General features: G+C 41.9%; 1 protein-coding gene across 4 annotated transcripts in view; it reads right to left on the bottom strand.

Moving 5' to 3' along the window:
- The window catches only part of LOC138052756 (dystrophin-like), a 96,217-nt gene that overhangs the window by 173 nt on the left and 83,544 nt on the right, over positions 1-12,500 (bottom strand). For 3 of the 4 annotated variants that reach the window (XM_068899328.1, XM_068899330.1, XM_068899327.1), the window contains exons 58-70: positions 12,254-12,365; positions 11,149-11,203; positions 11,022-11,061; positions 10,137-10,208; positions 9,351-9,490; positions 8,264-8,335; positions 7,350-7,400; positions 7,154-7,192; positions 6,121-6,145; positions 4,902-4,993; positions 3,742-3,973; positions 3,064-3,340; positions 1-1,211 (exon numbers count right to left, since the gene is read on the bottom strand). The exon at positions 1-1,211 is cut by the window's left edge and continues 173 nt beyond it. In XM_068899328.1, the coding sequence (XP_068755429.1) occupies positions 1,111-1,211; positions 3,064-3,340; positions 3,742-3,973; positions 4,902-4,993; positions 6,121-6,145; positions 7,154-7,192; positions 7,350-7,400; positions 8,264-8,335; positions 9,351-9,490; positions 10,137-10,208; positions 11,022-11,061; positions 11,149-11,203; positions 12,254-12,365 (1,308 nt within the window). In that variant the 3' untranslated portion in view covers positions 1-1,110. Of the gene's footprint in view, positions 1,212-2,801; positions 2,862-3,063; positions 3,341-3,741; positions 3,974-4,901; positions 4,994-6,120; positions 6,146-7,153; positions 7,193-7,349; positions 7,401-8,263; positions 8,336-9,350; positions 9,491-10,136; positions 10,209-11,021; positions 11,062-11,148; positions 11,204-12,253; positions 12,366-12,500 lie in introns of all 4 variants that reach the window. The other variant, XM_068899329.1, reaches the window with a different exon arrangement.

Below are 12,500 nucleotides of genomic sequence, written 5' to 3'. Positions count from 1 at the left end.
AAAAGTAAACAAAAATGAGGAAAATTATGGAATGGTGTAAAATTAATCAAATGCAGTTATTGGCACAAATAAAAGAAACTTTCAATCTTACAAGCGAACATTCAACTTTAAACCCCCCAAAATAACGTTGGCAATCCAAATTGCTTGAAATTCTTTCCCAAATAAGTGCTTATATCGGACATAAACAATAATAATAGGCAACTTCGACACAACACCATTATTCAAAATGAAGGCGCCCGGAAAATTTGAAAACAAAAACAAGCGGTTCTGACATTCATTCATTCCGGATACAGACGATTTCTTTGAAAAAATTAAAAATAGATTGTACAAGTTATTTTATGTGGTTTAAAGTTATTGTTTGGTGATAGTGCAGGTTCGCTCATACACAAAAAAAAACAAATCTTTTTACCTTAAACATGAGAGATTTTTAATAGCTAAAATGGTTTTCCTGTATTAACGATGGCACGCAGAAAAATATTTCGACATTAAATATCTGACCCAAAGAGAAACGAGACATCACAAGTTGTAGGGATATCACCCCGCAGGTTCGACGCAGGTTCTTGGATTGTGGAGTTCTTCATCACGGTCCTGTATTTAATTTCGGGAGCTAAGTCGACGTAAGGAAGTAGAAGGCGCGCAAAATGTTTTATAGCCAGAACAAGCTCTGCTCATGTGCTGCCGAGTTCCATTGACAAAGTAAAATTTCCTGTGACTTGAAGCAAGTCCAAGTATGAACACAGAACAATTAACATTTCACCACTAACTGAAAAGTCATTAAGAAAACCGTAACTACCTAGCTAGAAAATAGCAAGTTATCAATCATTTATACTTTTCTTCATGGGAGCCGCTCAACTTCGCTAGCTAGCTTTCCACTAAGGATATTTCGGTTATCTCCGAATTTCGTCTGAGACCTTCGTTCACCCAATTCTTCAATGGTTTAAATTAAGCTCAATTTATACTGAATTCTCCTCACAACCGGATGGCGGGTATACAACGAAAACATGTATACAATTTCTTTACTAAAGCTTTTCAGTTACAAAATTATTTTAATTGTTCGTCTTGAATAAACTATATCGATTTGATAAGCGCCTTAATTAACGGATATTGATATTAATCTCCCTCATCGTCTGACGTCATTACTTGAACTAACGATTCCACGGCCTTATTGACATCTTTAGCGGTGGCAAATAAATGGCCCACTGGATCGGTGCCTGAAAAAAAGAGAGATTTGTCATAGATTGATTGCTATGGTAGAGTGGTTTTCAATTGAGTGTCGAAAGTAATTAGCAAATTGCTTTGGTTTATGATTAGTTCACTCAGTGATTGGTTCAAAGTTCTCGCGCCACTTTTTCAACCAATCAGAAGTGAAACCTAAACCAATCGTGACTCGCGCGTGCTCATTTTCCCGCGCATTGTGTCGGCTACGTGTAATTACTTCGAGTTTTGATTGGTTTACTGGATTGTCTCCGTCCTTTTTGATTGGCCAAAGTTATTACTTTGGTTTTGGTTTTACGATACTCATTTGAAATTCGCTCTAAAGCCACAAATGATAGAAGTTGTTAGTAGCAATTAACTCGTTTTTCCTCAAAGCAAAGACGGGCGGAAATTCTGAAAATGGTCCGTGCTACCTGATTAATTTCGGGAGCGGACGGAATTTTCATATCTTGCCCACGAATCCGGAAAGAATCGATACGTAATGGCTTACCGCGTGCCTGTAGATCACTTCTCTGCCCTTGTTATGCAAACTTTTTTGAAAACTTTTTTCATTGAAGTATTCCTTCTTTACTCTATAAGTAGCCACACTCAAAACGACTCCATTTCGATATTTTCTTTAAAGTGAGATCGAAAGACAGAATTAAACGGGTAATTTCAACATATGTGCCTCAGTCAAGAAGCGAAGCGAAGTCGACATGAAAGGATAACGAAACACAACATGAAACAAAAGAAGACGAAAAACACCGGCCACTTCTCTTCAGCCCCAGCTGTTTTTAAAGCGAGATGAATAAAAGCTGAGTCTCGTGGGGAATACATTGCATTTGGACTCGTTAGATGGCAATAAAATCACTTAATTACTAACGGAAACATCTACATACAAGCTTTAAGAAAAGAAATAATTACACAAGTGAAAGTGAGTAACGAAGCCCGGTGGTGTTGACGCGCAAAGCGGAGTGGTGCAGGTGAACACAAACAAGAAAAAGGCGTTACAACCGTGACATACTTGAATGGTCAAGAAAGCGAATTCCGTGTACTTGTACCAAAACCCTGTATTCTTCTTCATTGCGCATGTTGGATATAGGATTGGTCAGCTACGGCCAACTCGGCGCTATAAACCTCGATGTCTACCGATTATCTCATATGCAACGCGCACTCACAGAATAACTGTTAACCATCATTCACTTTGGACATTTTCCACAACACTCGATGCCAGTTTCCTCCGTTTGATCCCCCGCCGGTAGTCGATGACAGTTGATAACTGTTTGTTTTTGACGTTTTCATGTCGGAAGGGCCTGGCACTAGAAGCTCACGCCAACACGCTTGTGTGACACAATCACACCATCGTCGACGACCGTGAGAGTGCCTTGAAGTGAATGACAGATGATGATAGCTGATGGAGTATAATCGGGGTCAAGAAAAGCTTTCAAACGATCATCGACTATCGTGCATATTTTGTCCACACGCTAACTGTTTCACCGCGATATGGTTCTTACGGCAGAAGAGAAACGCCCGATCAAAGCGCTGGGACCACGAGAGAGGCGAAATGAGTGATGCAATGCGATAAGGTACAACCTCGTGTCGCTTACCATATAAAAGTGAACATCTATGCAGTGTTAGAGGTTCCACTGGTTAGGCCTCAGCGGGCACTACACAAGAGTTAAAAGCATTAGTCAGCTGACATCACACAACAAACAACACAAAATAGGCACACAAGACTCTGTTTGAGAGGGTGGCGACAGATGACGGGTTTACCAACATTAGGACAGCTGGTAAAAGTCCACCAACCAAACAGAGGATGGCAAGGTAGAGGAAAAAACAGTAAAACAAAACCCAGAGTCTCAAACTTACTTTTCTGATCGGCCGGAAAAGACGAGTTTATTTGGTTCATAACCTCCTTCAATGCCGGGTCTTCGCTTGCTTTGGCAGAAAACCCATTTGTGGCGGGACCCGGGGCAACCGCGGGTGTTCCGCCGGGTTCCGACTCTGAATCGCTGTCATTGCTTCGTGTTTTTCCAGACCGGGAGGACTTCCCAGGGGGGTAGGGCGTGTCAGCACCAAGCGAGCTTATGGAAGAGGACGGAGTTGTACGTTCGGACGACTGGGCTACACTTTTGTCTTGGCCAGGCTAAAAAAAAAAAAGAAGGCTCACAATGACCAACAAGTGGCGAGGTTAAGGATGAGACTGACAATTACAACCTTTGGCTCACGTGCTCCTAAAATTCGGATTCGGTATTCTAGTGCCTTGTTTAGCACGATATCAAGGGCACATCGAATTAAATTACTGTTTTGCACAGTAGACCGATTGTCCAGTGACGTTCCAGGTCTCAGTGTCATTGAATCCACCGCTTAAATGTCATCTCACGCTCATGCGTGAGAAAAAAAAACCCGAAAGAATACAGCAAAGCCAAAGAGAGGATAGGCAACGTTTACGATAGCTTCATTTGACTACAACTATCATCACCAAGTTGAACTGTGATGACCTTTCCTGATCCCTAAATTTAAGTTACTAATGCCCATAAACTGTACCTGATCAAGCAGTTGCCTAAGGCGTTGTAATTGAGCTTCTAGCTGTCTGTTATGATCTTCCAACACTTGCATTCGAGCTTCCAAGCGACCTTTGTGTTGACGCAGAAGCTTGGCCTCCGCTAGCAACTCAGAATCACGATTTTGTGGTCCGCTCGGAGAGGACTCGCTGTCGGAGGGAAGTCCAGTTTGGTCTCGGATGGACTTGAGTCGTTCATATTCCTCTTGGAGGTCCCTGAAAAGGGAAACATAAGAGAATAATTGCATGATGTTGATTGTGTAACGAACTTAAAAACGCAGCCTTACAAAGAGACCGGTAAGATGTCGCTGTTCATCAAGGACACCTTGGTCAAGAGGAAGATTTCTGGAGTAGCCATTATAGATGGTTTGCAACCAATCTCTAGAGACACAGATAACAATACTATGATGTACAACTGCTGGTGGACAAACAAAAGGAGCTAATGAGAGATCTTTTGTTTTTTTGTCCAACAACATGGCCGCGATGACGTCACGTGAATACCACCTATGGGAAGTAGCTAAAAAAGATGGTCTGAAAATCAGCTGTCTGAGTAAGACAAAGCAGGTCCTGACTTGGTCGTCCTTTTTTAAACCAAAGCTCAAAGTTGTATGTTAAACACTCGGGCGGACCAAAACGATAACAAAATAGTTCTTTCAATTTCGCACTATCAACGGCTGTAGAGAAAACGACTGGACGAGTGATCAGAGAAGAGAAAAATAAAACAGAAGACAATAACATTAAATTATATTTAAACGTCAACCGATTTTTGGCCTAGGGACGCTACAGCAGTCAATTTAAATGAAATCAAAGGTTGGTGGAGAAAAAGGTGGATGTCTCGGAGAATTATCTCTCGGAGCAGAATAAAAAAGCCGCAAAACTCAACCACTTATGACGTCATGCTGACACCAAAAAATTCTGTAGGAAAGCGACAGCTCTCATGTACATCACACCGCCAACGGACCAAACTCGTTTCAGTTGTATACGGTCATCTTTAAAAACGCGGAGACGAAACGTAGCCAAGTGTCATCAATAAAAGGAAAACTAATCGGATATTTCTTTTAAAGAAAAGTATTGCCCCGGATAAACGAGAACAACGAAATTGCATAACTATCTGAAAGCCAAAAAAATCATAGATTGCTCTTACCTGTTTTCTTCCTCCAGTTTCAGAAGTTCGGCCTCCAAATCTTCTTTTTCCACTGCATCCAATGCCATAACAATCTGTGTTGGGCTTTTTGGCTAAAACACGACGAGAAAGATGTAATTCAGCTACACGAATGCCATGTTAATTCCACGTTGTCAGAATCCACCATAAAGAGCCTAAATAAGGGTGTGCTAACAAGCACCCAGAAATTCAGCTCCTTTAAAGAACGCCGATTTCGATAAGCGTCCTAAAGTGTCCCTTAACATTTCTCTCCTAGTTCAACATACTTGCGTCCCGAAATAAAAGAAGTCATGTTAAAAAGCTTGGTATCGTCTCGAAGTTATTACAATAATGGGAATTTGTTTTGATATGACGTTCTCGTTGCCCTTCCCGACGTCGTTGCTAAAGCTCCCTATTAACGAGCGGGCGAAGACGCGCAGAGAATAAGGAAGGGTTCCTCTCCCCATTCTCCGCGCTAACAATACCGCCAGCTACGCAAGCTCTGACGTAGCCGGGTGACAACGTTCGTTGCTATGCTACGAGGCACCTAAGAAATGATTGGCCGCGTTAGCTTTGAAGGACACTTGGGTGCTGCATCGGTAAGGAGAGAAATTACACGAAAAATCTGCTTTTCTCAACCGAGTTCGGAAGGAAAATTAACCAAAGTAAAAAAGATTCGTGACCTGACGTTTCGAGTAGGTTACAACACTTGGCGGGAAAGCTGCTCTAGATATAGATGCCTCAATGGACTTCTTTAGCTTGTACTTTTATTTCCCCCATTTCAGACCACGTGATGTTCCCAAGGGAATTTTCCTTTTGTTTTTTTCATACGTTATGCATACATATGCACGTGCGACATTTGACGACATTTGAAAGAACCTGTTCCCCACAGTTACATCACGTGGTCTGAAATGGGAAAACAAATCGTACAAGCTAGAGGTCCATCATGACAGACACAGAAACGCAACAACCAAACGGAACCAAAAAACTCCTAGTCCGAGATGGGATTTGAAACAACGACCTCCAAGATTTAGCTTCACGCGCCAACCACTGAGCTACTGGAGCGGAGGGGGATCTATAGGCTTTTTATGAGAACCACATCACGCATTCACGTAGTAACGGCGTGACGTTCCATTTGGTTGTCATATTTTAGAGTGGGATTTCGATCGTGGAAATGAAAGTGTTAAAATGCATCAAGTAACGACTGATGTCGACAACTTACAGCATCTGTGGTATCACTTTTAAGGCTGGAAAAGAAAAAGAGAAAGGCAAAATCACGGGATTATCACTTCGCAAAAGCCTGAAAGACTGCAAACTCTTTCGCAGGGTCTATATTAGAGAAGAGGAACACCCTGGGAACGACAATGGAAAGCCTGCGTTTTATTTTTCTTTCCTTTTTTGACTAATTTCCAAGGACTTGAGAACGGCGAGCTTTTCGAAACCAGTCGTATTTTATCGTTGCCTTGAGATGCTTTCTTTGTAGCTAACTCGAATTTGATTGAAATGGGTATCATTTGGGAAACCCGTTTTTTAGTATCAATGATCAGAAAAGCGGGAGCGTGAGTCATGGTGACGTAGGGTAATCAACTGGGCTTCCCCCCCCCCCCCTCCCCCTCCCACGACTCGGTTTCGCATATTTATAAATCAGCCTTAAAAAGTATTTACCGCATTTATCAGTTTATTCATTATTCAAGTCGTTATGAGCAAATTTGCTGCCCACAGCCTTAAAAAGCATTTACCGCATTTATCAGTTTATTCAGTATTCAAGTCGTTATGAGCAAATTTGCTGCCCACATATAAAAGGACACTGTCTGTAATTTAAGGTTGCTCATTAGTTAAGAGAGATTGTCTTAAGTGGACTGGGTGTCAATCCACTGACCTTACTGGCCATGAAGATTTTTCTGTAAGTAATTGTTTCGCTCGTCAATCTCGATTCCACCTAATTTTAACTGGCTGTGGTGCTGTGCTCCGAGGTAAGAAAGAGATTCGCGAGGCTGCGCTCCGCGCCAACGGCAAACGTCTGTCAGGAATGCGTTATTTCCCCAAACTCAGTAAAACTGTTTCAATCTAAATAACTGCTTGATTTATTGATCGCCGCAGGTTTCGATCTAGTCATAAAAAGACAGAAAGAAGCTCAAAGAAGATTTTAATGCTTCTTCGACAAGCAGCAGTCTCGGTCGTTTTGTCGCGTTGACGGGAAACGCGACGCTTAATCAATTGATATAACTCTCAACTAAAGTAGAAGTGATCTGTACCTTTGGCAATATTGTGCTATAAGTTGGTGCTCTTCATCTCTGAAATAATCGACAACGACATTGAAAAATGAGTTAAGCTGGAAAGCATTGCAATTTATGTCCAATAATTTAAACTCAAGGAGAGCTTCAAGTTGGAAAATGAAAATGAATTTAAAAAAAAGAGAAACGATTAAAAAACAAAGTGGAAGTGACTCACAAGTAGTGTGGATCGTATTTGCTACCTCCCTCTGATTCTGCTTCAGCCAACCTTGAGAAGAAAGAGGATAAAAATCAACACTTCCCCCTGGTTTATTCATACGCAATCACACGAAACAGGCTCGCGACGCATCGCACAAAAACTGCGAAAGTGTCAAAAAGTCGTTTAGAAAATTGTTCGTTGCCATCTATTGCTATTTTTCTGTAACCTCACAGATTTTACATTAGCACTCATTCACAGAACTCGCTCAAAAATAGACGGGAAATTTACGCGATATAAGCCGGAAAAGATGAGCGGGAATGAAAAAGACCTAACAAACTAGACCTATACTTTCACCGGGAACAGCGTTTTTGAGGGTGGCAATGGTATACAGTATTTAGGTCCAAACAGCCATTTGAAAATGGTCAACTTTGAGTAAAGACTAGCCTCGTTTCAATCGGAATAACAAGCAGCCGGTGAACAAGGTTCCACCCGACGCTCCAAAAAAAATTTCCGGAGTGAGGGTGAACCTCATTCCAACACCCAACGTCTGAATGAACCTTAGGACTAAATTCATCCACCTAATATTTATTTCATTTAGGGGTGCAGGGATGGTGCAGAGATGGCGCAGTGGTGAGAGCACTCGTCTCTCACCAATGTAGCCCAGGTTCGATTCCCAGACTCGGCGTCATATGTGGGTTGAGTTTGTTGGTACTCTACTCTGCACCGAGAGGTTTTCTCCGGGTACTCCGGTTTCCCCTTTCCTCAAAAAACCAACATTTGAATTGATTTGTGTTAATTGTTAATTTCAGTTTACAGTGTCCCCAATTAGTGCTCCAGCGCTAGAACGACTAGACACTTAAATAAAGTTCCTTTCCTTTCCTTTCACGATTGCCGCATGAGCCGTGTAATGGAGAAATCAACCAAATAATCACCTGTGAGCAAACATTCCCAATCTGTTATGGACTTCGTTATTCACGTTTTGATGTGGAGAAGGCATGGATGGTCTGCAACAAGTGAAAGAGTCCAAGCGCGCAATTAAAACGAAACAAAACAAACATCAAAGTTGAAAGGAACGAAATGCGTGTCGCGGGTCGCTCAAAGATTATTTAGCGCTAACCAGAGTCAAACACCATGACAACCTAGAGATTTTGCCTCGGCGTAACCAATAATTAGGGCTTCCCATGCTTCGAGCAACTCCGATCGGCACTAATCTTTACCCAGCGTATGGTACTTTTCGTCTTGGAACGTCTTTGCAATTTGTTGGGCGCGCGGAATGCGTTTCGATGTGTATCTCTAGGTTAGTGTCAGGATAGGTTCGGTTTTTTTTCCTTCGCAAGTATTCAAGGTTTCATGTAACCGTTTTCAGACGGTCTCGTTTCGCCTCTGGAGCAGTTCCCCACTACAGAGGACTGTCAGATATTCACAGCACTTAGAAAAGCCTTACCAAGCTTCAAACAAATGTAAGAGTCCTTTCCATCGAGTTTCCTTTTTAAAGTTTGTTCACTTTGCAACCATTTGTGTTTGTTTGTATTCTACGTTTCACCGCTCGCACTTCTTCGCGTCGACTTCAAGGCCATTACCATTTCAAAGAAAAGCGCATTTAAGAATGAAAAACATCCTGGAGTTTTCGAACACGCAGTCGAAATTAACCACTAAGGGAGACAGCAAAATTTCCATTTCCCCCTGACCTCATACGGAGCGAGGTAGCGATGGTGTTATGGTGTAACTGTTATTCATTGGTCAAAACATCTGCCGACTCCTCAACCTAGCCACAAAAAGACACAATGGTCCTTTTCATCCCCTGAGATCGGTTTGGGTGAAAAGGAGGCCGAAATTTCTGCATATTTTTAAGGTTTTTTTTAAGAAAAAACCATACTACATTTGGCTTTGTAAAGGTACGAATGTTGCCGAGAACCCGTAAGCAACAGAATGTCGCAAGAACACTTCTTTGGCAAATCCCTGTCCTTGAAAAAGATTTTTGTTCCTAAAAGTGGGAACGCACAAGTAGCGCATACTTACGTTTCAAGATTTCCTCCTTCCATCACAGTCTGTATTGGCAGGTACCCGAGTTTTTTGGGCGGTTTATTCTTATATCTCCTTTTCTTAAATTTGTTTCTAACCATTGCGAAGAAATCAAGCACATCCTCGCCAGACGTTGTCTTCCAAAAAGATAAAAAAAAAAAAAAATTGAGTTTCGTCGTCTTCTTCATACGCTCACCACCAAAGTATGCAAATTGTGAAAAAGAAACAGGCAAATTTAGTCTTCTTCAAACATTTCCATTCATTAAATCTTTGAAGTTTAACTGGTGGTCAAGGGCGGATAAACCTGCCACACGTCAGTTTTATCGCAATATTTTCAGCTGAAAATTGCGGTGGAAAACACCTAGAATCAGCGAAAAGCAGAACTGAATGAGATGCTTGAATTCAAAGGGTTCAAGAAAAATACTATTATATTGTGGGATAAAAGACACTGGCAACACTAAGTACTGTTCAATAAACAAACAGGAGTGTTCTATAAGGTTTAAAGCGAGTTTATTGAACGGCTTCAAAGACACTTTTCAAAAAGAGTATCCCTATGAGATATTAGCACAGAAGGAAAACAAGCCGGGCCTTATTACAAGTTTTTATATAGAGAATTCAAACGAGGAGTGTTTTATCGGGTTCAAAGCTTACGCGCGTGACGTTTTTATCGGTGTTTTGATAGGCTGTGAGGCTCATAAATTATTAATACGTTTTTTAAAAACTTTCTACTGCTGATTGGTTGCAATTAAAACTTCATGGGTGCTTATAGGATGGAACGCTCACCGATAAACAATATTGATGCATTGGATGAGTCAGTCGATGCTCATGGGAGACTCGGCCGGACCAGAAGCAGCTCTAAGAAGAGAACCGTACAAAAATAAACTTTAGAAACAAGAAACTTCATCCTTAACCGTAAAAATAATGGAGAAAAAATTCAAGAAACGACACGGAGGAAGCAGAGAAAATGCGCATTGGTAAGGGCTTTACTCCTTAACACGGATAACTTTAAATCGCACTTTTGAATTTCCCGAGTGCCACCATTTTGTATAATTGCGAGGCATAGCCCACTTTCATACATGGCGACCATCTTCAAGTTCTTTTGGATTCACGTGACGTCACTCGCGGCCATGTTGGTGTTTCAAACAAAGAAGTGGTGGCCATGATGGTGGACCAGACTAATCCTCCGGGAGCGGAGGGGTTGGCGCAGTGGTAAGATCTCTGCCTTCCAACCCTAAGGTCCCGGGTTCCATTCCCGGTTCTGCCGAGACTGGAATATTTGGCGACCTTCTTTCCCGCTAAAGTTCACTCAGCTTTCCATCCTTCCGAGGTCGGTGAAATGAGTACCAGCATGCATGGACTGCTTAGAAGCGGCTGCAATTTGCGCCTGTATATGCTTCCAGTCCGCTGGGGGTAAATTGATCATTGTAAAGCGCCCTTGAGACGTTAGTGATAAGGGCGCTATATAAATGCACCACTTTACTTTACTTTTTACTCCGGGAATTGAAATCTATTTTAAGCAAATACTTTGTTTTGGTTCAGTAATCTAATATGGCTGCTGGTCACGTGATTAAAACGCTCTACAGTACTCTCTGTTTGGCCTCCAAAATTTTGCATAAGCATTGATAGCAGAGATAGCGAGCGAACAAATAACAAATGTAGCTAACCTACCTGGCAAAGGTCGTAGTTGAAGCACTTAAGACATCGGAATCTGAACAAAAGCGTCAATCAAATTAATCAAATTAGTGTGCATCGTGGATGAGCGTTACAGAAACAAAGCGAAACAAGGAATACAAACCTAAATCCAACAATGGGGTACTCTTTGCAAATGCTGCATTTGGCTTTGTGCTTGACTGCAAGAGTGAATTTGCGAAACGTTTGTCAACAATCACGCAACTACTCGACGCAGAATCTCCCAAACAAGCACACAATAGGCCTTTTGCAACAAACGATCACATGGTACAAAATCCGCCATGCTGGAGGGCAAGCTCATTATTATTCCCCCACTGGGACATTAAAACAAAGGCAAGTCAAGCTTGACTGGTTCAGGTCTCTTTGTTTTAATGTCCCAGAGGGGGAATAATAATGAGCTTGCCCTCCAGCACGGCGGATTTTGTACCATGCGATCGTTGTTGCAAAAGGCCTATTAATGTTACACTGAATGATTACAGCTAACTGAGCTACTGAAGCAGCAGCAAAGGAAGCGGAAATAAACTAGGCTTGTTCGAGACTCAACTCCGTGAGGTGTGATTGTCCTACACGGTGCTTCATCTACGGCGACGCAAATTTCCGTTTCGTCAATGGTCGTTGCCATTTGGACGACAGTTAGAACAAATTTCACTGTTAAGTTTGCCGTTTGCAACTGAGCAAAAAAAAAACGTAATGTAGGATTAGATCAGTAGCGTATATCACTTTGAATGTTGAAAAAAATTTACAAAAAAACTAAGAAAAAGTTAAGTGAATGATATCGAACTCGGTTCAATGGCTGAGAGCGCACGCACTTGACCACGACACTAACGAGACAACCAAGGCTTGGTTACTAAGAATGGCATCGACCGTGGCAACGACCGTTTACGAAACGGAAATTAGTTACGGCGACATCAAGTAAGTCACTTAAGTAAGTCACTTCCGAGTATGTATCATATTCCACAATTACGAAATTCTCAGTTTGCTGACCCTATTGTTGACACTTTGTCAAACTGTTTCTGGAAAGCGCCTTGCCAAACAAAAATTACCTCCAAAAGTTCAAAGAACATGCTAAACTAAGAAAATCCCCACTCTATTTAACGGGGAAAATCGGGGACACCAACCTGGCCATGCATACGCCCTAAATAAGCAATTCATATGACAAATTAAGACAACAAGGTCCGCGGATATGAAGCTAGCTACAATGTTCAACTTACCAGCTTCTGAAGCTGCAAGTCTGTGAAGAGTTGGAAGCCAAACAATGGACTGAGGTTCAGCGGAGAGCCACACTAAGAATTGTGCGCAGTCGATTGTCTCTTTTGCACTGGTCTGGGGAGGGAATAAGCGGCGAGAAGAGGTCAGTATTGAGTTTGCCCTTGCTTATCTTCTTTCCATGGGTTTGAGGACACTTAGAGCATCAAAGTGCGCCCGTTTACGTTTCAGGTCAGTTTTCATTGAGAAAAC

This window comes from Montipora capricornis, chromosome 6, assembly GCF_036669925.1.
Source record: "Montipora capricornis isolate CH-2021 chromosome 6, ASM3666992v2, whole genome shotgun sequence".
NCBI classification, from domain to species: domain Eukaryota; kingdom Metazoa; phylum Cnidaria; class Anthozoa; order Scleractinia; family Acroporidae; genus Montipora; species Montipora capricornis.
This window is presented reverse-complemented; position numbering and strand designations above follow the sequence as displayed.